The sequence below is a fragment of the Trachinotus anak genome, unplaced genomic scaffold (assembly GCF_046630095.1).
Source record: "Trachinotus anak isolate AG129_WGS33_773 ecotype Australia unplaced genomic scaffold, CSIRO_AGI_Tana_v1 ptg000010l, whole genome shotgun sequence".
In the NCBI taxonomy this organism is placed as follows: domain Eukaryota; kingdom Metazoa; phylum Chordata; class Actinopteri; order Carangiformes; family Carangidae; genus Trachinotus; species Trachinotus anak.
In genome coordinates, this window is record NW_027273861.1 from 8,155,429 (window position 1) to 8,181,982 (window position 26,554).

At 38.6% G+C, this 26,554-nt stretch overlaps 1 protein-coding gene across 5 annotated transcripts in view; it reads right to left on the reverse strand.

Moving 5' to 3' along the window:
- The window catches only part of LOC139626812 (inactive N-acetylated-alpha-linked acidic dipeptidase-like protein 2), a 496,369-nt gene that overhangs the window by 213,584 nt on the left and 256,231 nt on the right, over positions 1 to 26,554 (reverse strand). For all 5 annotated transcript variants that reach the window (XM_071487314.1, XM_071487318.1, XM_071487315.1 and 2 more), the window contains 2 exons: positions 13,455 to 13,722; positions 910 to 1,029 (listed from right to left, as the gene is read on the reverse strand). In XM_071487314.1, the coding sequence (XP_071343415.1) occupies positions 910 to 1,029; positions 13,455 to 13,722 (388 nt within the window). The remainder of the gene's footprint in view (positions 1 to 909; positions 1,030 to 13,454; positions 13,723 to 26,554) is intronic.

The window sequence follows — 26,554 nt, forward strand, 5'->3', positions numbered from 1 at the left end:
AGAAGCTGATGTGAAGCTTTCAGGGTTTGTGGGAGAAAAAAAAAGTTTTGCACTGGTGCACATCAAAACCTCTAGTGTGGAAAAAAGCATAGATAGATTTAACCTCTGTATATTTATATTTAATTTAGTCAACTGACATGCATGGATACAATTGTGTCAAAAACCACTTACAGTATAAATTTCCCATTTCTCTAATGTAAACATCCTAATGGAGTCTGTGTTCAGGCCTCATAATTGAATTACTTTTGATTGAATGGAAACTGCGGATGAATTAATTGGTAATTAACATGTAAGCAGATGCTTATGTTTTGATTAACTGGATCGGAATCTATATTTTCCCTGTCATCTTCTAATTGATAGGAAAACTGCTTTGAGTTGGATGTGGCACATATCCAAGCAGAAAAGGGCCTAATCGATCAATGCATTGCTAATGTTATTTCCTATGAAGGCAAATGGATTCAGACATTTTTGCAGTGAAGAGGTGCAGATACAGGATTCAGGTATGATAAATTTATTGCAAAAATAATATAAAGAATTAGTGATGCATGACTAGCCATATGAAATATGCCCTATTCAGTATTTTTTTTAAAAATCCTTGTGCAGCAAACTATTTCTTATTTCTGCGCTTACTTCAAAGGGCAGTGAGCCACAGCTGGATGCAAGTATATTAAAATACCCGAGATCATTTTGGAAACTCATTTTTAAACCCTGTCATTATATGAAAACCAGTTTTTGTGTCATCCCTTGCACTTATTTTTAAAGATCAAAAGATCTCATTCCTCAGTCTGGCTGAATATTTTTTCCTTCTGCAGAATTGTAGTATCAGGTAAATCTCAAGTAGAGGATTTAATCACATGTGTGATTCCCTCCTCAGCAGAGGAGAGCAGCAGCACTTTGATTTCATCTTACCTTGTACAGCAAAGGTGCTTGGCCAAGCTTGACCACAGCAATCTGGTTGGTGAGGTTCAGGCTGTCTTTGGCTCTCCTCAGGTCATCCACGCTGCCATACTGAACATCCACCACCTCCCCCTGATGAGCAGAAACAGCACAGAGGTTTAGAGATTAGCAGTTACTAATATCCTACTAAACACCTTTGAACCAAATGTTTTCCCATGATGTTTGTATGTAACACACGAGCCAGATGTCAGGTGGCCTTTATGTGTGTATAAACCTCAGTCAGCTGTGTGCTCATCAGCTTATCAACACTCTCTGTATGATCTTACTCTGCAGTGGTGCCGGGATCAAACCCCAAACTTTCTGAGCACTGACAGACATGAAGACATGAAGCACAGAGCAAAACCACTGAGCCAAAAAAGTTAACATGGAATCACTTCGTCAGTTTTGGGCAACATTCAGTTTGAGCAGCTACTCTCAGTTTTAATTTTGTGTTATTTTATTTGACTGCTGATGTTAAGACAACACTGAGGGGGCACTCCACCAATTTGTTATTTTGCAAAGCGGGTCTAAAAAAAGTATAATTCCGGTATTAACACTAAAAATCAGATGTGATATCGGCAGCCGATTTGGAAAAAAATGAAATGCCTTTCTCTTCACATAGCAATTAAGATGCAATCTGACAAAGGTTATAGTAATAACAGAGATTTAATGCATTTCCGGTGTGTATTGAATCATTCTTGATGTAGTCGTTCTGATCAATAGCATAGCACCACAACAGAATCTGAATACAGCACACAAGAATCACTTCAGCTAAGGATGCATTTGCTTTTGTGCAGATTTGCATGTGTTTATGTGTGGTTGTGTGTGTATGGTCTCTGTGACTGAGTGAGTGTTATCACGTCCCAAATTAAAGTGACCTAGAATTTCTTTAGGAAAGTCAAAGCATTACTTTTGGGGTCTCTCTCTACCTCTCCGTTTCTCCCTCTCTGTCACCCGTCTGTCACCTTCTCTCTCTCTCTCTCTCGCTGTCTCTCTTTCTCTCTCTCTCTCTCTCTCTCTCTCTCTCGCTCTCTCTCTCTGTCTGCCTCCCCCTCCCTCACTGCATCACCTGGGCCTGATTCATTTTTCATATGGCCTAGGGGTGAGTGTAACACAATGCTGCAGTGTGAGAGAGAGAGAGAGAGAGAGAGAGAGAGAGAGAGAGAGAGAGAGAGAGAGAGAGAGAGAGAGAGAGAGAGAGAGAGAGAGAGAGAGAGAGAGAGAGAGAGAGAGAGAGAGAGAGAGAGAGAGAGAGAGAACATCTTTTTGCATCAGGAGAGCCCAGGAGAGGCGAGCAAGAGAGATTTATCGCTCCTGCCTGCATTTGCATCATAAAAGGCCTCCATTTAAACTGCAGACCATGGAACAGTACAAGAAACAGCAAATTGAAATACAGAAGAATCTCTATATGCACTGAGATGGTGCTGCTTGAACTGCATCCATCTCTCGTCTTGCTCTCTGCCTTTTTCTCTTTCATTTCATCTCGGGAAAGTAATGAAATTAACAATGTCGTTGGCCTCTGTATGGATGAAGCAGTGAGCATCATTCTCCTGTTCAGGTGATGAATTTTTCCTCTTAACTCAGACAGACATTCAGCTGAGATTTTGGATTTTCAATGGATGATAAGGAGGCCAACAGTCACCACGGACTCTGTTGGTGTCCAATATTTTTCACAGTTTTTACCTCATCAAATTACAAATATTCAGTGAATCTGCTAAAATTATTTCTGATGTTTTTAAACTGCATTTAGTCCAATAGAGGAAACTAAAACTCTCTACTGAAAGTCATACCAATGATGTATTTTAATGTTTTAAGCAGAGTTACATCCCCACCCTCATCATAACAGAAAAAGCCTAATGTTACCTGTACCTGTATTTATAAAGTGTCTCAAATCAGAAATCAGTCCTCACTGTCCAAGAATCCTAAGTGACACATTTTTGGTCCTACTTTTCAGACTAGAGGAGTAAAAGTGTTTTTATAAGCTTGTCATAGGAAATCACTCACTTGCCCAATATTTTGGAGAGCTCTAGAGGTGTTCTAACCTGTTAGGAGCTGCCAGGAAATGGCATTCAGACAGAGCTAAACCACCAGAGGAGCAAAGCTCTGGAAACGCTTGGTGACACTGAGCTCATTAGAAGATACAGTTTTGACAGTAACTTTGTGACTGACTGTGTGATGCAGAGAAGAACACATGTTATCTACATAGAAACTGATGTCCTCACATGTCATGCTTTTTTTGCAGCAATGAAAATGAAGAATCAGCAGCGGTAATAAATAAAACGTTGATAGCATTTACAGTGCCTCATGAAATTAATACATCTTCAGTGAGACCAGACTAAAACTTTAGTTTTAAATACAATAATATTTTCCCAGTGGACGTCACCTACTTTATTATCATTAAGGATATCTCAACTTCATTTCAACAGTTAAAATTCAACATACTGTCTTATACGTGATTTATTTATTTGTTTATTTAAAACAAATGAGATGTGTCCATATTATGATGTATTTCCCACTGGATGATTATTAATTTAGAGGAGACATAAAGTAGAAGATGTTATGTTCTCCATGGAGAGGTTCCATTGCCCCACAGAGAGGTCTCAACATCATTACTCTACACACAGTTCTGCACAATACATGCAAGCTGCAGCATTAATAAAGGCAGTGTAAAATAATACAGTTAGATAGGGCTGATAATACAGGGATAATTTCACGCGTCAAATTATTTACTACTTTAATCTACATATATATTCATTTTTAAGACAAAGAACCAGATTGCCTAAGTATATTATGTTAATGGCAGTAATCCTACTCATATAATATAATATTAACCTTATATTAATCATTATATCAATACATTATATGAATCACATAATATTACTATTAACCACCGAAAGTGCGGCTACTACTGCTGCTACAAATGTTGTAAAACTGGAGAGTCGCATTCTCTCGTAAGAGGGATCTTGGTACCTGCTGAAAGTGTAGAGTTAATCTACTTAATCTACACCAAAATGAAGGGTCAGAGACAAAGGAGTGGATGGGATATAAAAAAAGGAAGAAAAAAGCTGAAAAAAAGTAAAAAAAAAAAAAAGTGACTTTCTCTTTCCCAGCCTCTCTTTCTAAATATTGAGCATGTGAAGGGACGGGAAAATGGCAAAGAAAAGGAAAGCAGCCATGCAGGGAGAAGTGAGAGGAGGTCATGGATTGTTTCTGCAGTCTACTGATTGAAGGCTGTTCAAATCCACCCTGTAATTAACTCTTATCACATCAAGTAAATGAAGTGTCTTCACAGTCACACTGTCATTATGGCAGACAACAAGGAGAGGCAGGCTGACAGAGGGCCAATGTTGGGAAAGCCATTCTCAGAGTCTTCACAAGCTACCAGCTACTGCACATTGCAATAGGCTACAGTAAAACTGAATTGAGAAATACAATGTTATTGATTACAGCTGTCATGCAGAGCTCAAAGGATGCTGGATATAAACGGGCAGAGAATAATTCTGGCTTAAATAAAATACTGTAAAGAAGAATTGTGGCAGTGATCAGCCTGGTGCCCAGAAAATGTAGGAGTCCAGAGACTCCACCTTTTAAAGTTTAGTAAGGCTCATTAATATGACAACTTCTTACTTTGAGATCGCATATCAAGCAACATGCACACCAGTGTGAGCTTCGATGCTAAACCCTCAAATTCTTCAAAGCACATTTATGCCCGTTTGAGTAGCTGTGTGGTAGATGGCTGTCATCTTTCCTACGTGAGGCCGTCCCGGAGCGTATGTGGGTCTGAGCTCGTTGGGAATAAACCCATGAGCTTTGAGGAGGGAATGAAATGAAATAGATGAGTATAGTTGAAGTGTTAATAAGTAGCTGTATATTGCAAATGGAGAATATGCAGTGCATACAATAATGCACAGTATTAGACTTCAACAGGAGGAAAATTGTCTGATATTCCATGGTAGATATTGTTATAAAGTAGATTGAAGATATTAGATATCATGAATGTGAACGGTGTTTCCTTACTGTCCAAATGGCAAAACATTAAGGTGGGTTGTGGAAAGTTACTTTTTTCAACATATACTTGAAAATGAACATCAAAACTGAACTGAAATGTACTTTAGCCAGAATTAAGGTGTATTTCTACCAGCCTTGCGTTGGATGCATTTGTTTATGTGTAGAGTACACCAGCAGTGTGAAAAGGCAAGCATGCCTATATGTGTATGCAGGGATAGGAACCAAAGTATACGCACCTGCAAAGACAAGCTACAGTTTTTAAAGATTTAGTGATTTTTTTGTGAATTACAAATAATACCACTTTTTCTTATGGTATCTGAATATGCATAGAATGACAGATGTGAACTACTGTACTGTAATGTGGAGAACTGGTTGAATCCAAGTGCATTACATGAAAAAGAGAGATGTGCAAAGAAAGAAATATAGCAATTAATTTGTCTTTTATACACAGGTGTCTTATTTATTTGTTTTGAAGAGGAAATACATTAAAACACTGCATCTTATTCTTTACTTCATCCATTTTTGCAATCTTTTATCAAAAAGAAGTGCCACTAAGATGATCTTTTTTAAACTACAATTACCAACTCTTGTTAGAAGAGCTGGTCAGCATATAGCACATGCTACAAGACTTAAAACATGCTACATGGTATAAAGATCATGATATAATATTTACTGTATATGGTCACAATCCTGTGACAGTAGCAGCAGAATATTCATAATCTTGGTGCTGCCCTTAGAGGAGATTATTTCATTAGCTTCTGGAGCATATGAGCTTATATTTGCATATTAATGTGGAAAAACAGTTTTTCTCTATTATCCTCTAAGAAACAGAGTTCACATTAATAGCAACCATGATTTATGTTACAATAAGTATGATGACATAGGACTAGTTTCTAAATAACCCCATTTACCGTGATTACAGACCATATTAGTATACCTTAATATATTAAATGCATTGTGGATGATGAGGGGGTTAGGCAACTCAAGTGTCTTGTTAATCTAAAACCTGTCTGTGTACTCATTATTTAGAACCTAAGAAGAACCTAATACTGTGGCATTTAACTCTAACTGTAGTGAATGATATTTGGCTATACTGAAAGCATTTTTTACAGAATGATGTGTTTCTGTATTTTATGATTCACTTTTGAAAGCTGCTGTGACATCATACCTCAGTGAAAATCCTCAACAAAGCCAAATAATATAGCAAGGCTTCGGGATTAATGATGTTATTATATAATTCAGTTGGTTGTGATATAATTAATCATTCATTAACATATCATTCTTAGAGTTTTGATTGCTGTAACAATGCAGTTTACATAGAGGGGGCAAATCCTGCAAATGTTTACTCTTTGATTATGAATGCAACACATACATACACACACACACACACACACATTATAATATATATATATATATATATATATATATATATATATATATATATATATATATATATATATATATATATATATATAGATAGATATATAGATATAGATAGATAGTTATAGCGCTTTACTTGGAATGGGGAATTTATAATTGCTAGTGTGGGCTGTTTGTGTGTTAGCGATTATATAAATGTGTGTGGGTGTTTTTATGCATGTGGAGGTGGGTGGTAAACCTTCAGAATATTGGGAGTGTGTGTGTGGCAAACAGGGGTGTGTGTGACTGGATGTATAGGGAGGGAGAGAATGTGGAGCTGCTGGGGAATGGGATACAGTCAGGGAGGGTTTGCTCATACACCATGGATACAGTACTAGAGGTGCACTAGGACCAGATCCAAGCCATAGTAACTTTCCTAGGAAGACCAGATTCTTCCTAAATCCTGTTGTGAACAGAGACAACCTGGGATCTGTGAGGAAGAACAGGCCTCTCATCATTGCTACCCTGTGATGATCTTCTTCAGTAGAGTGAGTGTCTCCTGCCTGCAGATGGAGCTCATAATCTACTACTTGAAGAAAGAGTGGCTATCTCTGCTTAGCACCAAGCCTCCAGCTGTTGTCTGTGAGCCTACTGTGGAGTCAGCTGAGGGACAGTGCAGAACCTTCTGATGAGGAGACAGTCTCGGTTTGCCTGCTGCTCTCTGCCTTTCAAAGGTACAGATTAACAGTGTAGGCTTTTTAACCGTTGCAACACTGATACTATGCTGTCAACATATCCTTTCTCAATAGTTCCAGAAACCATCCCCTGCAAACCTTTGTGAGCTGTCTTCCAGTGAAATGTCAAAGGCTCAGTCCATGCCATGTGCCCCCCTGCGACCTCAAACCTTTCCACAGCAGAAATCCTCCAGGAGAGAATGTAACCATCACCATAGGCAGCCATTGTCCTGCTCCAACAGCAACAGCACCCTGTCACTCAAGAAACTGATCAACATCCCAGGTCTACCTCTCTTCTCATCACTGGCTGTGAGTCTGGGGATAGCAGTGGGGGTGACAGCAGAAGGCCAAAAGTAGTTTTTAATAAAGGGCAGCATTTCAGACATTGCATCTTTCCTCAAAGAGCAAAGTTCCCAACCTCTGAAATATACTATAACTCTAAGGCTGTCTCAGTGGATATGTCAGCTGTTGCCCAGAGGCACCTCACCTGGGATGGGCCAAAGAATTCTCCTACTTTAGGTGAAGTGAATAAGGGATTATTCAAATCTAATGTCAGAATGTCCTTATCCCCTTTTTCTCCTCCTTCTTTGGTTTGAGGTGCCAGCACTCCACTCTACTTTACCAGGCAGCAGGGTGAGAGCCACTTCCCTCTTCACACATCCTGGGTGTCCTTTCTAATTCTTTGCTTAGAAAATGTCGTATTGGTTAGTGATTTTCCTTGTTTCATGCCCAGCTTGCCCCTTGTTCAGAGTTCAGTGGCCTATGTCAGTGCTGCCAGAGAGTGCACCGATCTGATGACAAAGCTTGACAATAATAACCAACACCAAAGCCCCTTGAGGGTGCATGGACTCATAGATCTTCAGTTATTCTGGGCAAAATGCCTTGAGTATTAGAAATTAAAAAAAACAAAAAAAAAAACAAGTTCTTCACAAGTGCACCAGACAAAGATGGGAAACAGGAATTTATCCAAAGACAGAAGAAGAGAAAAGTTGAAAGGTAAAAAAGGTGAGAAGACAGTGGAGGTGAGGACAATTACCTCACTATAGCTGTGCTGAATTTATCACAGGCTTTTCCCCACAGCCTATCCCTGAAAGGCTTAAAAGTGAGCATTTATAAAGCATCAGTGAGCTTTTTGATGCTGTGATGTTGAGTCACGTAATGAAGCCTGTGCCTTTAACCCAGATTACCTTCAAATTTGTCATTGGCATCTGGCTGAATATGAAGTGGTTGGAAGTGAATTGAATTTGTCCCCTACATGAATAATTCATGTCAAGAAAAAATGTTACAGGGTGTTATTCACACACTTGAGTTAAACAATAGTTTGACTTATTGGACAACCAAAAATAAGGTATAACAACACATGGATATGAAACCAAACACCATTTTGCAAAATAACATTACAGAATCCTGGACATTATTAAATGATTTCTGGCTTCAACTACTTGATGTCACTTAGAAGGGGGAAAGTACATAAACAGTACTTTTTCCCTCCTTCTCCACAAAAAGTACATAATGACAAACCCTTTCAAGGAATGTTTCCCAGGAACTTTATATAAATTCCTTAGGAAATTATTAGGTAATGAAAGAGCCCATAAAATTATTCATTTATTTTGTATAAAACTGTTTACTTTACAGTAAAATATTCAAATTCAAAAAAGCCATTGAAATGGCTACAATTAATCTAGTCAAGTCACACATGAGACTAAAAGGTGGTAGATTGACTCTGGAGAGAAAAATGTAAGGTATTTTAAAAAAGGGTTGGAATTTAATCAGTCAAGCAAGCAATTACATTCAGTTGCTACATCCATTTTAAAGTAACCAGAACGGTTAAAGGTACTTAGATAGGCAAACTGACTGAATATAATGCAAGTTTATATTTAAGCACCATGACTAATATCACATTTATTTTTAGGTGATTAAGAGCACGTACAGGACTAGGCTAAATTACTCAATGTATTTTCATAGAGTCAGGCAAAATGTCCAAGAAAATCTTCTACAATTTATCAAGGAAATATATTGCAGAAATCAGTTACCATCTGTTACTATGTAGGTCCATATAGTATTCACTTACTCTACCAACTTATTCATGTATGTCTTACTTGCTCTTACACGTCCCTACAGCTGTGACCAGATGGTCCTGAGGCTCTACAGGGAGGCTGTTCTCTTGCTTCACTTGATGGATAACACCCTCTGGTGAATGTGTACTGTGCCAGGAGGATTTTCTGTACTTCATGCATGTTGATGTTGACTGGGGTGCTGCTTGTGTATTTTCTCAGTGTGTTCTTTACAAGTCCTGCGGCTCCTGTGACAACTGGGTCGGTCTCTGGTGTCAGTTTTCCACATCTTATTTTTCATAACTGGTCATTTCCTGTTCTATGTCATAAAAATGGTGCATATTATTTTCCGTGTCACCATGTTGTCATATTTTCTGCAAAATGAAAGTTACAAATAAAACATTGCAATTTACTCATAAATGGAGCCCTAAAGGCAAACTAAATAAAATTCTGGAAGTCTTATTTTGTTTACAATGTTTTTTCCCGCTTCATAACGTACATTACAAAATCCTGAGACAGAATTAGCATGAGCACTAAATATGTAGCGCCTCGAGAGAGTTATGGTTTTCAGGCAAGCAGCTGTGTGGGTGAGGGTTTAGAAAAACTGAGCTGTAAGCAGAGGGTCACAGGATCACAGGGTCAAACCAAACCATATCCACTCTGTCCAACACCAACACTTCTATGTCTAATAGAAGTATCACTTTATAAGATACTAGTGATGGTTGCTTATTTGCATTAACCCAGCTAACTCAGAATCCAGTTAAGGTTTTAAGCTGTTTACTTGAAGATTTGATTCCCCCGCTCTGAGCTGCTATGTAACCATGAATAAGCAAGTTAAGAAAACCCCCCTCCCTCTGCTCATTAACTACTGCCCAGTGCATTTTTATGTAATATTTATATCAGGATGTACCCATGGGTTAGTGTTGGACTGTAGTCACAATTAACTTACTAATAACTTTGTCAGTTTATTCTAAGCCAGTACATACATTGACCCAAGCAGGTACTGGCTTAGCTAAAATGCCAAGAAAGGTACCCAATACCCAAGTGTACCAAGTGTACCCAAATGCTCTGTAAAGGAACTAATATGCAGGTCTAAATTAGAAATTTTAAAAATGACAAATAAGGTTTCCATTAATATTTACTTGCATTTAAATGCAACAACTCTTTCAACGAAATCTCTCTGGAAATCAGCAGCTGTTTAGAAACTTAAAATAACAAAATTCTAATTATGAAATGTAAAATGTGTCCTATGATTAATACCAAGTTACAACACTCGGCCACCTTACAATAAAACGGAAGTATGGGAGGGTACTATGGAAGCACAGCTTCTTTTAAACATAACTCCTCACTATAGACCCTCTTGAGTTTTCCCACGTCATGATATATTAAACCCATAGATATGCACTGATCTGACAAAGGTTTCACAACAGTCTCTCTGCATCTTACATTTACAGAAGGTTTCTTTAGCACTTGAATCTTATGAATAATTTATAATGAAATATTACAGCCTATTACAGTTTTTTTCTCTGCTATACAGCCAATACATGTAGCCCCTCCCCTTCCAATCAAACACATCATACCACAAATCATGCGGGGAAATAGTGGACAATTAATGCATTATTATTGCTTCTGAACTGCACAAATCATGAATGGATAGAGACACAGAGTGAGCAAGTGAAGGATTTGGTTACACAAGTGAGAACAGATATGTGAGCATAGCCTACAAGTGTATAAATGATAAATGCAGAATGTGTCTAACATATCCTTTTAGTTATTGTACTACAGTTTGTATTGCACCAAATTCAAAAAGCATATTTTCTTCCTCTGGCCCACATTGAGAAAATAATGCTACAATATAACTTGATCTTTCTGTGTGTGTGTGTGTATGTGTGTGTGTGTATGTGTGTGTGTGTGTGTCAGAGTTCCTTCAGCACCATCAAAACAGTGCCACCAACAGCAGGACTTATTAGCCCAGTATACTCGATCTGGACCACCATCCATCCATCACAAACACTGTATTTAATTGTCTGAAAGCCATGTTTAGATCCAGCAAACTGCCGCTTAATTCAAGGCAGCGTGCAGGAACAGAGCGAGGAAATAATCTGGTGATGGATGACTGTGACCCTCGTATGGGTAGACTCCGACGAGCGGACAGCTGGATGGATCGAGCAAAGCACAGAAAGGAGAGCGAGGGGAGAGAGAAGGAGAGAAAAGAGCGAGGAAAAACTTGGTATTCAGAGACTCACTCCAACTTTTCATCTGCCCTCAGGCCGGGCAGGGGCTCAAGGGAATAACAAGCGTCTCCTTCAACCCTTTTCTCTGTTCCCGGGATACAGAGAAGTAAAACCCTCTAAAAATAGTGTGACTATATTTCTTTGTGTGTCCGTATGTGTGTGTCCGTATGTGTGTGTGTGTGTGTGTGTGTGTGTGTGTGTGTATGCTGGCTAACGCAGGCGGCGAACATGCATAATGACTTCCATTAACCTTCACACTCCTGAAGGATGGTGGAAGAGATTTACAGTGCATCTAGCATGAAACAAATACCATGTTGAAGATTTTTACGGTTTGTGCATTGAGTTTGCCGGTGCTGTTCTAATCCTGGAGTCTATTCTTATCTGAGTGTAATGTGTAATGTGTGTGAACTACCTCTTGTCTGGAAAGGATGGCCTGAGGCACCCATACCAAGAAAATTTCTCCCTCTGTTCTATTTATAAAAATGATCCTCTTGAGTATAAGCCACTTTTATGCAGTGAATACAGTTTCATTCTCCAATGTGCATTTATATTATATCAAATGCTGCATTGACAAACAGGCCATTTTTTTCCTTTCTTACCAATTTGGAAATTGATAAAGAATTTGGAAATTTTTACCAAAGAATTTGGCAATTCTTACCAATTTCCAATTTGGAAAGAATTCCAATATTTTTTTCAAATTATTTGAAGTTTTAATTGACATTTTTTCTTTTTTTATATTAATAATCATCAAATCATATTTTTAAAATTTGAGGGTACTGATTTATCAATACCCTCTAAAACATTTTGGGACAACAGCAAAACATATAAAGGATTGTGAAAAGGAAATGTTGTGCTGATGACAAGAGACTCAATAGATGCAGACTGGTGGGCAAAACAGGTGTCCAACCAAATTTCAACCCACTGTGACGTCACCTATTGGTTTGTGAACTGCCGTTTAAAAGACTTGAAGTTATAATTCAGCTGTTGCCATCTTGGTTTTTTGAAACCAAAAGAAACCATATTTGGAGGAGGAGGTGGAGCTGAGGAGGAGTGAGGGGTGGATCTGACCTGCTCTGTACTCTATCCTGATTGTCGAGCACATTGCCATGTGTGGTACAGTCTGTCAATCACACGGAAGCCCAGCCCTAACGCATACCATACTTTATCATCTATTTTCCCCTGAATAGGACCATAATTAAAAAAATGAACATCATGTTGTATTGAAGAAGACTTGAAACTACCAACGGAGACCATAAACTCCTCAGGAAAACATTTACTGGGTAATAAATCAAGTGAGAAGTAGATTTCCATTGCAGCCAGTGGAGTCACTCTCATTAGATGGAATGCAGGTTTAAGGCACTTCTGCACTGGCTTCACTTTTCAGACCTAGAGTCTACATCCACATCAAACAAACTTCATTAGGTTGTTGGTTTTTGTTTTTTCCAACTTCACTACTGAGTCACTGTCACCAGCTGAGATGAAACTTAGATCCTGATGCATCTTGGTAACATTGCTAACTATTTGCTCATTAATGATGCGCTCTTTCTATGTGATGCTGCATCTGTGCAGTATAGCTGTGAACATGTCTCCCCTGTGCTTCCAAACTACAGGTGTTGACATTGTTGGTTGTTCTAGTCTGTTTGCTGTAAAAGTCAGTGCATGCCACTGGCATAAGGTGAATATACACTCACATCTGCTTTAGATTATACTTCAAATTGCAATTAAAATAAGCCATGACAACATTGAAGCCCCTAGATCTTTGGCACATACAAAGTGGTTTTGAAATGATTTCATAAGCAAGATACCGACAAAGAGGTCAAACTAATCGGTTTGACATTCTTCCAGAAAATACAAATCTAACTATAATCTTCATCCTTGTATGATTTGCTGAAATAAACAGTATAGAGACACATTTGGAGCCTGTACTGTAATTCACCAAGATGTAACATTTACAACCTCTGGCTATGACCTTTACTGGTGTCTCTTCACTGGCCAGGGGCTGGGGACTTAGGCAATCTGACAATTTGAGGGCGATGAGGGGGAGGAAGAGTTGGAGGAGAGTGCAGCAGCCAAGAGGGTGAAGCAACCTTTGGTTTAGGAAATGTCAATACAGGGGTATAGAACAGTACCTGCAGACTTCCAACAGCAGAGTAGGCTGCATAGGAGAACTGCTGCTTTGGCAGCTCATTTGGTCCACGCTGATCACAGGGGATCCCATTGGGCAGGAAACACTGATGACTAGACCTGTCAGTGATGGTGTTGGGCGTGGAACCAGGCAGGCTGAGTAGCACTGTGTGATTGGACAGATGGACATCAGTCAGACCGAGTCCCACCCACTGCCTGTAGAGGTACCTGGCTCTGGCTTCCTCACTATCATCTGACAGGCTGGAAAAAGACCTGGAAGCAGGAGACAAAAATAAATACTTAATAAATCATGCAATACAAAAATACACATTAGTTGCTCAAAAATACAAAAATTACACTTTGTTGACTTGCTACTCAGATTTAACTGAGATCTTGATGCTTCCCGGAAACTCTCACCAAAACGTAGCCTACTCCCTTTTCCTAAGAAAGGCATAATTCTAGAAACACAGCATTTTTATCACATGTGCTTTGGGGTTTCTGTGAGCCTTTTTGTTAGCCTTCAAAACCCTATCATACATACGCTGAAATACAGGCTCCAAAACTCATTAATGCCAACATCTACTACAACTGTCAGGTGGCTTCATACTATAGTCTATTCTTAACTGTCAATATTGTAGAAACGTAACTGGATCAACTTCTCAGATGCAATGATGTTTTCTGAAAACTAGCACATACAGTGGATTTTCCTTCGTTGCCACTACAGACAGTATTACCCTCAGAGAAGTTCCATAATGATGGTCATACTGTCCCTTTGGGACTTTGAGACATAACATTTATGGCAAAATGCTAAAACTGAGGATCAAACAATTCAGACAATAACTGTCCAAATCAAAGACAGTGTACCTTTGAGGGGATTTGTTTTATATTGAAACTATCATAATATATTTTTATGTAAAAATAACATGAAAATAAAAAGAATAAACATTATAGTTTCACACTCAGAAATTTAGCTAATTTGATTTATCAGGAATGGTTGCATGTGGTTTGATCAGATTTGACTGATAGTGACCAAACAATCCAAGAACTCTCAACAAATTCTAATTAAAAGTTGCTAAATCCTGACTGGGACTATGTTTATTTATTTATTTACTTATTTAATTAGCCCTGGCCACTTCAAACCAGATCAAAGAAAAGAGAAGTGCACAGAAAAAAAGAAAATAACATTAAATATATATATTTCCTGTAGCATACTGTGAACTTTTGTAAGAAATGTATTTTTGTAGGACCCAGCTGCTCATAGTAAGAAGCTCATTGAGAATATATACTAAATAGAACTATTGTCAAGGCTTAAAATAATGTTAAATAAAGAAAATCATTGTATTTCCTTTAAGTTTTGCTGGGAATTTTAATTTAAATGCTTTTTGTCAACATTTTGTTAAGTACCTTGGACCTTGGTGTGTCAGTGAATAATTTCCATAGGCTTTATCACCAATAAATTGGTGAGCAACATCAGACATCAGATAACTGGATGTGCAAATATCCTTGTTGAGATAGGGTTTATCACAAAATAAAAAACATTTGCCTCTGCAAATGTGTTGGAACATGTGTAAACACTTTTTAACGGTTACCTGTTTTGTTTCCATCTCTAGTGTGCAGATTTGAAACATTTTAGAAAAAAAAATAGTTTGTTTTATGTGGTAGCAAATACATTCGGCACACTTCCCGAGCTCAAGGACCATCACAACATGTTTTGGTAAGTAACACTGAATGTAAATACTGTAGAACATTTTATTTGTTAACAAAAAAATAAATAAATAAATAAAAAATAAAATAAAGGCACCTTCAGGCACCCACTTGTACTGTACACAAGCTGGAAAATGACACACCCAAAATAAAATGATTACTGTTATTGGACCCTTTTGAATTCAGTCAGTCAATCAAAAAGGCAAACTGATACTGAACCAAATTTAAAAAGCCACAAACATGTTAAACAGCTTTTTCTAACCATGCAGTCACAGTGGGATTTTAAAATGATTTACAAAGACAGAATTGGGAGGCCGTGTATATACAAATAATGAATAGTTTTTCAAAAGTGATTCAACTGGATGCTATCCTAAATAAGGTAACATTTTTATCAGGCCACTGTAAAGTGTAAAACACAAATGTTAAGCATCTCACAAAATAGGGAAACCCACTTCTGTAAATCAAGGGAAACTAAACCTAAACCACTGTTTATTGAGTACTAAAACTACCAGTGCAGGAGACTAGATTGTGTTTCTCTGGCCCATTATAATTTGCAGATAGGATGAAGTTCATAAGCATAGAATCTTTATTCATACCTCAAGGCTTTCAAATGAATGTCCATCATAAAGACATTTATGAGGGTTTGCTTCAAAGATTTAAATGTGGAGAATGCATCCACTAATTAGTCTTAATAATGGTGAAAATAGTCTCCAAGCTTGGTCTCCAAGAGGAGAGCCCGGGTGTGTGTCTGTGTGTGTCTGTGTGTGTGTGTCTCCCCCCCCCTTCTTGATGTTTACTTTCTTTATTGTTCTGACTCAGAGGACTGGACTCAAAGGTTCAGCAATAAAGGTGCATCTACAACGCAATGGCTGGTCCTGTATTCAGCCTACTAGCGAATAACAAATATGCCATTCAGTCAGGTATATCATGAAAAAAAATATATAATTTACACAAACCCAAAAAATTGTGTGCTTTTCCCTGTGGAAAAGGACTCATTTTTTCGCTAACGCTGTTCGGGGAGCAGCCATGGGCCAAGCTGCAACAAATGTTAGCTCAGTTTGTTTCTCTAAAAGATTAAAAATCTAGATGTTCTATGACTAAAATCCCTCATTTAGTTAAAAGATACAGTCATAAACAATCATGAAAGGGGAATACAAGGGAAATATAACAGCTTAAAAACTGGAGGAGGGGGGGCATTTTTGCATTTATTATAGTTGCAGTGAGAGAGAGACTGGAAAATTGGGGGAGACAGTGGATTACATGCAGTAACTCTCGCTCTAACAGATGAGCCACTGGGCGCCCCAAAAAGTTTTTACCACAAGTAGTCACTCATTTTAATATTGTATATATTGCTGCATTGTGTATTCACTGTATTTTTTGCTTAACATAGCAAACTAAACATTTCCCTATTCTGTTTCTCATAATTGTCCTCTAAACACTCACTCTCAGAAGTAAAATAATTGAGCATATTTCCCAAAATGCTGAACTACTCATTTTAAGTGTTATTAAAAAAGTTCTGCATATATTACATATACATATGGTTTAAATGGATAATAACTGCTATAGTCTTTTTTTCATGTGTATCTGCAAGTGGTTTGGCATAATTTGTGTATGCCTGTAGTATTTGTTTCTGTGTATCTAGTGTGTAAGTGTATGTGTATGATATCTATATCAGTCTCAGCAGCAGATGGCCCAAGCACTCAATTCTGCCATTCTCTAGTCAGCAGGCCACGTCGCACAGCTCGCCAGGAGCAGCAGCAGGAGGTGGAGTGTGTGCTGCTGGGTTTTCATGCTTGGGAACGAGTGTGTGCGTTTCCGTAAGTGTGTGCTCATAGAGACCTTCGTCTATAAGCCAAGCTGTTGGAACAACTCCCTGTGGTTTGGGACGCATGCCCAATTCTGGTGACGCTTCATGTCTCATGAGTCTTTGAGTGTGTCTCTATTTGCATATGTGTGTGGATCTGCACGGCTGTGTGTTTATGTTGAGGCCTTTACGTCTCGTCATTTCTGATGAGGATGTAACCCTGATGGTAGTTGTAAGAGAAGACTTCCTTCCCCCTACATTTGTCTGTCTCTACAATAATGATGCTGTTCAGACCTTTATGTTAAGAAAAAGTAGCAACACAACATAACAATTAAACAAGACAAGGTCAAAACCTAGTATATGGCCCAGTCTGGATGGTCAATGTGTGAAATTGACTTTTATTGACTATGTTTACTTTCTGTTATGTATATAAGGCTATTTTATTATGTCTCCTCACTGGCGAAAATCAAAGCCGGAGACATTATGTTTTCGGGTTGTCTGTCTATCCATCCATCCCATTTTTCTGAACACGATATCTGAGTAATGCTTGACAATCCATTACAACCTATGGATGAACTGATTAGATTTTGGTCAAAGGTCAAGGGCAAAAAAGAAAAGAGTCCTGCATTCAGATTTCACCAAATCTGTAGAAGTATTTCAGGAAAAAAAAAAAAAAAAAAAAAAACCACTAAAAAAAAACATTTTGGTATGATCAATGGATCAAATTATTTTGTGTACTATGAAGGGAACTGTTCATAAAGACAAATCTCCAGGTAATTGTCAACCACTGCAGTTTTTTCTCAGCTCTGCAGTGTTTCACTATCTTCAGCTCATTGTTTTGGTTTCACACAAGTAAATTGACAATTTTTTCCCAGCATCACCACTCTCAGCAGCCTTGTCTCCACCAGCAGTAGGCAGCTGTTATATATAAAAAAGTAGAATTACTGCCTCACAGGTTATATGCCTCCACCAAACGGTCACCGTGACCTTGACCTTTGATCACCAAAATCCAATCAGTTCATCCTTGTGTTTAAGTGGACATTTGTGCCAAATTTGAAGAAAATCCCTCAAGGCATTACAGAGATATCGTGTTCACAAGAATGGGATGGGCAGACAGACAGAAAGATGGACATACAGACAGACAAACTGAAAACAATATGCCTCTGGCCCTTGTTGCTGGTGCAGAGGCATAAAAAGTGATAAATACACAGGACACTACCTGCCCAGCACCAAGCTGCAGACTGTTGAAGTTAGCTGGTGAAAATAGTGGAATATGTAAATAGCCAATAGCCACAATAGTTGGTGGAGTTTAAAAAAAGAGCGAAAACTATAGTGATTATTTGCCTTATATTTTTCAGAAACAGAACAGGGCTTTTTCATCAGAACCATTCTGTGTCACAATAGCATAAGCACAGGTAAATAATCAAATAAATTATGGCTTAATTGTATTAGGCAGAGCCATCGTTTTATTAGTGACATAAATTGTTGCATGCCATTTAAAGAAAGCTACAAGAGAGTGAAGAAGATGCCCAACAAGCAAGGTCTAATAAGTAACCAGAAGTTAAAATGCTCACTTTGAGCTATTGGAGAAAACAACATTGTCTGATCTATGGATAAGTGACTGGACAGCTGGACAGCTCCCATCATGATTGTGTGGTACTATAAATGTGAATCAGGACACTGCTGCACATCAGCTTGGGACTTAATCTGAGAAAAATAATGGATTTCCCAGGTTGGAAATTACATCCATAGACATGTTCTGACAGTGTCCTTGATCAAGACATTAAACACCTAAACCTGCCCTGTGACAGCAAATGACATTGTTAAGCTGGTGACCAGACCTTTACATCTCACACGATGCTTTATAAAGCCCCTCCTCACTGAGCCACAACCGTTTGACAAGGTTTGCAGTCATGCATATATGTAATTTGCTGTAGTGATGCTGGCAGGTTTACCACACAAAGTTTACCAAAATTATGCCTCTGCACTGGCGATAGCTAAAGCATAACGTTGTTGGGTTGTCCGTTCGTATGTCCGCCCATCCCATTCTCGTGAACATGATATCTCAGTAACGTCTTGGCAAAAACGTTTATTTGGACTCAAGGATGAACTGATTAGATTTTGGTGATTAATGGTCTAAGGTCAATTTACAGTGACCTCACAAAACACAGTTTTGGCCTTGTGAAGGTGATATCTTTGTAACTGCCTTCAGGAAATTTCTTCAAATTTGGAGCAAACCCTCATATGGGCTCAGGTATGAAATTATTAGATTTCTGTGGTATTTTATATGATCCTGGATAAACAGGATTGTAATCTGAAACTATTCTAATTGAAGTTTTTGAAACTATTGTTACTAGTAAACCAGTGATGATGGATTTTGCAGGTACTGTCACTGATTGGCTAGCTATCTAATATCTCCCTCACCGGTTGACTGATTTAATGATTCCAGCAAACTTGGAACTAATGAAGGAAAAATAAATAAATAAAATCCAGATTGAAAACACATTTCTTTGTAAGCTATAACTTAAAAAGGATTTAATAAAGGGTTGTTCTTGTGTTGCAGTATAGTCAGTTATCCATATATTGCATAGGAGTGTATTATAAGAAATAATATAAAATCATATCATTTCAGCTAGTAATTGTGCCAGTTATTTCCTTCAAACCTAGTTCATCTGTTTACTATAGAGAGTTGTGGTACTAGGACATACAACACAAAAGTTAGATTTATTCTTTACTGTTAACAATATTTTCCACAAGTTTGGCAAACTTATCTGGGGTAAACATCCCAAAGTCTAATACAGAGCAGGAAAGGCTTGTTGACATTAGACTTACCCCAACTTCTAATACAGAGGTTAATAGCACCAGTGTTCCACTGGCTCTCACACAGTGCATGTGTCAATCTTCAACAGGGGTTTATCTAATTATGTAGATTTACATAATGATACGCTACCTTGTGATCTTGAAAGTGACACTAGGTTACCTACTACGGAAACAAAGTTATCAAGTCATGCTAATGTTTGCAGCTCATATTAGAGCAGACAAACACAATGTTTCAATTCATTCCTTCCACTTTGCTGTTGTGTTTTAGGATTGTGAAGAATGGAAAAAACAGACACACATCTCTTAACCCTTTTAACATCGACTATCACTGTAACTAGAGTTCCATAAACAGTGCTTCAGCATGAGGAGAAATCCAAAACTGTACTGACCTGCTCTGCCTATGATTGTCCAAAGGCAGGGTACTGCGAAGAATCTGTCTATAGCCCTGGTCAGAACTGGTATTAATATGTCTCAGGTGATCCAATTACAAGTCAATCACAAGTGGACAGCTATAAGCCAAGATCACACAGACCACATTTGGAGGTGGTCCGGGCCACATGTGGCGACATTCTTTTCGCAGTGTGAATGCAAATGTGTCCTGGGCCACAATGAAAGACTGCCTACTCAAATGACATCCTCTGCCACAGTAATCAGTCAGGCCACAGTTTCATCATGAACTGAAAATATTTTTCTATTTCAAATGGCTAAAACCTTATTTTATTAGAGCTGTATGCAGGACAATGATTCCCTTTACAGATCTATTGAACACGGCTCTCTGAATACTGAGGTGTTTATCAGTGGCCCTCTATCACCTGTCAGAAGAGGAGAAGAGAGATTCAGCAAATTATTGGTACTGAACTCATGGCTTTCAACTGCATGTACTGTATTGTCCACTCAGTTCCATTTATTGACAATTCATCTTTTTCTGGGATCGCAGACATCTTTTTAAGGTAGATGGACTTTGTCCAAACAAGTCAGGAGTAAAACTATTCATCTGGGACTTTGTAATTTAAAAATGGCATACGGTCCTTACTCAATGTGTGTTTAATGTAGGCTAAATGTTGTTTTGCCTGCTAATGGAAGAAGCAGGAGGTTGGTGGAGTTTCCCACTGGTTAAAAGCCATGACTTTGCACTTTGCTCTATAAGTTATTCTATAAAAGACAAACTTGACAAGTTTTGGAATATCTGGAACATTTTTCATGACTTTATAGAAAATAATACAGGTGCTGGTCATATAATTAGAATATCATGAAAAAGTTTATTTCAGTAATTCCATTCAAAAACTGAAACTTGTATAATGTATACATTCATTCCACACAGACTGATATATTCCAAGTGTTTATTTCTTTTAATTTTGATGATTTTAACTGACAACTAATGAAAACCACAAATTCAGTATCTCAGAAAATTAGAATATTGTGAAAAGGTTCAATATTGAAGACACCTGGTGCCACACTCTAATCAGCTAATTCACTCAAAACACCTGCAAAGGCCTTTAAATGGTCTCTCAGTCTAGTTCTGTAGCTACACAATCATGGGGAAAACTGCTGACTTGACAGTTGTCCAAAAGATGACCATTGACACCTTGCACAAGGAGGGCAAGACACAAAAGGTCATTGGTAAAGAAGCTGGCTGTTCACAGGGCTCTGTGTCCAAGCACATTAATAGAGAGGCGAAGGGAAGGAAAAGATGTGGTAGAAAAAAGTGTACAAGCAATAGGGATAACCGCACCCTGGAGAGGATTGTGTAACAAAACCCATTCAAAAATGTGGGGGAGATTCACAAAGAGTGGACTGCAGCTGGAGTCAGCGCTTCAAGAACCACCACGCACAGATGTATGCAAGACATGGGTTTCAGCTGTCGCATTCCTTGTGTCAAGCCGCTCTTGAACAAGAGACAGCGTCAGAAGTGTCTCGCCTGGGCTAAAGACAAAAAGGACTGGACTGCTGCTGAGTGGTCCAAAGTTATGTTGTCTGATGAAAGTAAATTTGGCATTTCCTTTGGAAATCAAGGTCCCAGAGTCTGGAGGAAGAGAGGAGAGGCACAGAATCCATGTTTCTTGACGTCCAGTGTAAAGTTTCCACAGTCAGTGATGGTTTGGGGTGCCATGTCATCTGCTGGTGTTGGTCCACTGTGTTTTCTGAGGTCCAAGGTCAACGCAGCCGTCTACCAAGAAGTTTTAGAGCACTTCATGCTTCCTGCTGCTGACCAACTTTATGGAGATGCAGATTTCATTTTCCAACAGGACTTGGCACCCGCACACAGTGCCAAAGCTACCAGTACCTGGTTTAAGGACCATGGTATCCCTGTTCTTAATTGGCCAGCAAACTCGCCTGACCTTAACCCCATAGAAAATCTATGGGGTATTGTGAAGAGGAAGATGCGATATGCCAGACCCAACAATGCAGAAGAGCTGAAGGCCACTATCATAACACCTGAGCAGTGCCACAGACTGATCGACTCCATGCCACGCCGCATTGCTGCAGTAGTTCAGGCAAAAGGAGCCCCAACCAAGTATTGAGTGCTGTACATGCTCATACTTTTCATGTTCATACTTTTCAGTTGGCCAACATTTCTAAAAATCCTTTTTTTGTACTGGTCTTAAGTACGATTCTAATTTTCTGAGATACTGAATTTGTGGTTTTCATTAGTTGTCAGTTATAATCATCAAAATTAAAAGAAATAAACATTTGAAATATATCAGTCTGTGTGTAATGAATGAATACAATATACAAGTTTCACTTTTTGAATGGAATTACTGAAATAAATCAACTTTTTCATGATATTCTAATTATATGACCAGCACCTGTATACCAAGTGATGATGGTTCAATATAATCGACACTCAGGCTGCCTAATTTTTTTTTTTTTTGTAAATACTGTTGTTCCTTGTTGTTGTTGTTGAATGAAAATGAACAAACAGATGTTTAAAAACAACAACAAAAAAAATGCTATTTTTCCTTATATGTCTCCCTCTGCCAAGGGCAAGAGGAATCAAAACAGGAGGAAAACACAACACAATGTGGCAGAAACTCTGAAGGACAGCCACCCCAGCCGCCACCTGAAGTGAGCCTTAATCATAAGAGACATCTGAGCAAAGAAGAAGTGGATATCACAACCCATTACTATCAACTGTCTATGAGGATTCAACCTCTTCAAACCCCAAAACCCCACCTTAGTCACCCTCCTTTCCAGGTACCCTTTCCTCCTCCTTCCCCCTCGTGGAGTTCACAGACCAGATGAAAAAGCTGGTCACTGCTGGGATCCAACTCACTCACCCCTATTCCCATTTTCTCCCCCCTAATTCCTTTGCGACCTCCCCGTCTGCCTTCACCTATACAATCGTCACAGCGATGACGCCCTCCACCTCCCCCACTTCCATAGCAGCATCAGAATTACCCTCAGTCTCCCCACTCTGAAAAAGCAAAGCAGATTTTGTTGTTTGTCTCCAACTGATGTGTTTTGGGTCCAGGCTTCAAGGCTAATGTCACTCATGATTCTTCCCAGGATAAGCTGGGGCCCAGTGTGCCGGAAGCTTCCTCAATTCCTGTCTTGACAGGAAATAGAAAAAGGGGACAAAACAGGAAGTACACAACACTTTTTGTAAACACACCAAGCCTAATATCTGTTCATACCTTAGATAAACCTCAGGTGGTTCTAAGCCCTTCCAACATTTTAAAGTTAGCCGTTGAAATATCCGATCACTTGCCAACAAAGCACTTTTAATTAAATGATCTTATTTCTACATAATTTGATCGGCTGGCCACTCCAATCACCCAACCCAGATCTAAAACTATCAATAAGAGGTAGATTAATGAGAATACCAGCACTCTGTTTAAGGGAGCAATAACTATGGAACCAAGTATAACAGCACAATCTATGGACCACCATCTTAGCCAGTTCATTTTTTAAGGAAGGAGAAATGTCACGGCAGTGGCAAATCAAAAGAGGGAATGCAGGAAGGCTGTGCATGAACGGAAATAAAACTAAGCCTCAAATTGATTATACCATTTTTAAAAAGACAGACTCCATATTTATAACCATTAATGGGAATATTAACAGCACTCATGCTCAATTCGCCACTGTGGATAAATGAACGAATCCCCCAACACATTTACCTTAGAAGTTTATATCAGCCAAAAAAGTAATGAGTTTGCTCAAAACCATTAGAGTAAGCATCAGCTCCAGTCAAGCAGTGTGTTAACAAAACCTAAACGAACACTCAGAAAAAATGCAGTCTCTGTCTGAATTTATTGATGGTAAAACACTTGGAGAAATATTGCTACATCTTTAGCCATCTACTTGCTGGCTCGATCCTCTACCCACAAGTGTTTTTAGCTGTTTAGAATCTTGACTTTTGCTAACTGTGAATGGCTCCCTTCTTACAGGTACTTTCCGAGCATCACTAAAGACTGCCATTATCAAGCCCCTCCTAAAAAAGAGAAATCTGGACACCTCTGCACTTAGTAATTATAAGTCTATCTCAAACCCCACTTTTCATCATCACAGTGCTGAAATTGCCCTCATAGGAGGCACTTTATGACATTCGCCTGAATACAGACTCAGGTAAAATAACTGCCCTGGTTGATCATAAAATACTGTTAGAAAAATTAGAAAAATGGGTTGGACTCTCAGGAACAGTCCTCACATGGTTCAAGACCTACTTGGAAGGTAGGGATTGTTTTGTCTCTATTGGTACTCATGAGTCAGTGAAAACTACTATGCTATATGGAGTCCCACATGGATCCATTCTTGGGTCCCTTTTGTTCAACCTGTATATGCTCCCCCTTGGCCAGGTCTTCCAAGGGCACAGGGTGGTTTATCATAGCTATGCAGACAACATTTAGATTTACTTAGCTCTTTCACCAAATGATTTCAGTTCCACTGATTATTTGTCTGTGCCTTGAAAAAGTGAATGGCTGGTTGTCCTTCAATTAAATAAAAACAAGATGGAGTTCTATTTGGGGACAAAGATGGAAGGTTGCAACTTAGCACTTTCCCAGAGTATAGAGTACTGAAGACTTTCAACCCATGTTAAAAATCTTAGTTTCTTTGGCCATATCAAAGCTAACACTTAATCTGCATTTTCAAATTTCAAAAACATAGCTATGGTCAGAGACTTGGAGAAACTTATTCATGCCTTTATATCCTTTTATATTCTTAGTTGATCACTGCAATGCTCTTCTTGCTGGCTTACCAAATAAGACCATTAGACAGCTACAGCTTATTCAGTAGCTGTAACTGTCTAATGGCTTAGTATTCAGAGTGCTGCTGCAAGGGTTCTAACTAAAACTAAGAAAAGAGAACATATTACTCTAATTCTCAGGTCTCTGCACTGGCTTCCAGTTGGATACATAATTGAATTCAAAGTTTTACCTAATGTCTACGAGTCAATAAATAGTCTAGGCTCTAAATATATTTCTGAAATGTTCAATGATATGATCCTAATAAGTCTCTACGATCTGCAGGAGCTGGTCAGTTCGTGGTGCCTAGAGTTAAAAGTAAACAGGGTGAAATGTCTTTCAGCCATTATACTGCCCAACGCTGGAACCAGCTCCCAATGGATATCAAATCTGCCCAAACCATAACTGGCTTTAAAAGAAAGGTAAAAACTGCTCTGTTCTCCACTGCCTTATTTCGTCTTTTAATCTTGTGCTTTAATTAGATACCCTCTGTTTTGTAATCCATTTTTATACTGCTGTCTTATATGCTTTTTAATTCTATTTTTTTATGCTTATTTCTGTTGACCACATTGAATGACCTCTGTTCTTGATAATGTGTTATACAAATAAATTTCCCTTGCCTTGCCTTAATTTCTGACTTACTTAAAGCTATCCACCTGTGATCACATCACCTGAGACACGTTAATTGACCAAGGTCTATATTAGATACTACATTATGTCTTTTATCATGGCAACAACGTAAACGACACAAAAGTATAGTGTCTGACAACAAAGCATTTGTGAGCTCACTCTGTGCTTTCGTGTTTGCCTTCTTATCTGTTGTTTCATTGATTCCTGCGCAGAGATTTCCCACCAATGTTGAGTTCTGACACCTGAATTCATCACGACAAATGGGGAGAAGGTATGTGTCATTTCTTCTGAAGGACACTGGTCACTCACTCACTCACTCATTGTGTGCCACAATGCCATTTTGTAATTTTGACTGTGAAAACTTTAATGGATCCACGTTTCACGCTGCACTAAACCTGTCATTTCAGAAGGTTACTCTCCCATTATTATCATGTGGAGATGGATCATGTTTAAGGCAGATGGCTCTCCCTCTTGACATTTTCCTCCAGCTAATAGGATTGAGCATGGATATCATGTACATTATCTGTTTTAATTTTGGGGGAAATCATTCTAAAATGCAGTTGTGAAACTTCAAAAACAAGAAAATCTGTGTTATTTTCATGCTGTGTAACCTTTCCCATGCCTACAGAGATGCTCTGATTGTTTTGAAGCTTTAATAAACAGGGTACATTTGAAGCCCAGTGACTGTCTTTATCTGATGAGTGGTTTGAATCCTCTCCTCTGAAGCCTCTGTACCCCATAGAGAATGATGAGAAACAGTTTATCCAAACTTCAGTCTGTTGCAATTGTTTCATAAAATGCTCTTTAATCCTTCATATCTTGTTTCTTTGGCAAGTGAGCTTTAATTAATTCTCTATTCTCAATATCACTGATATGGAGTGAGGAAAAGAAATGTCTCCTCATCTTGATTTGAAACATCAGTTTCAATTCTGTTCCCTAACACCAAAGCTTACATTTCTGTGGA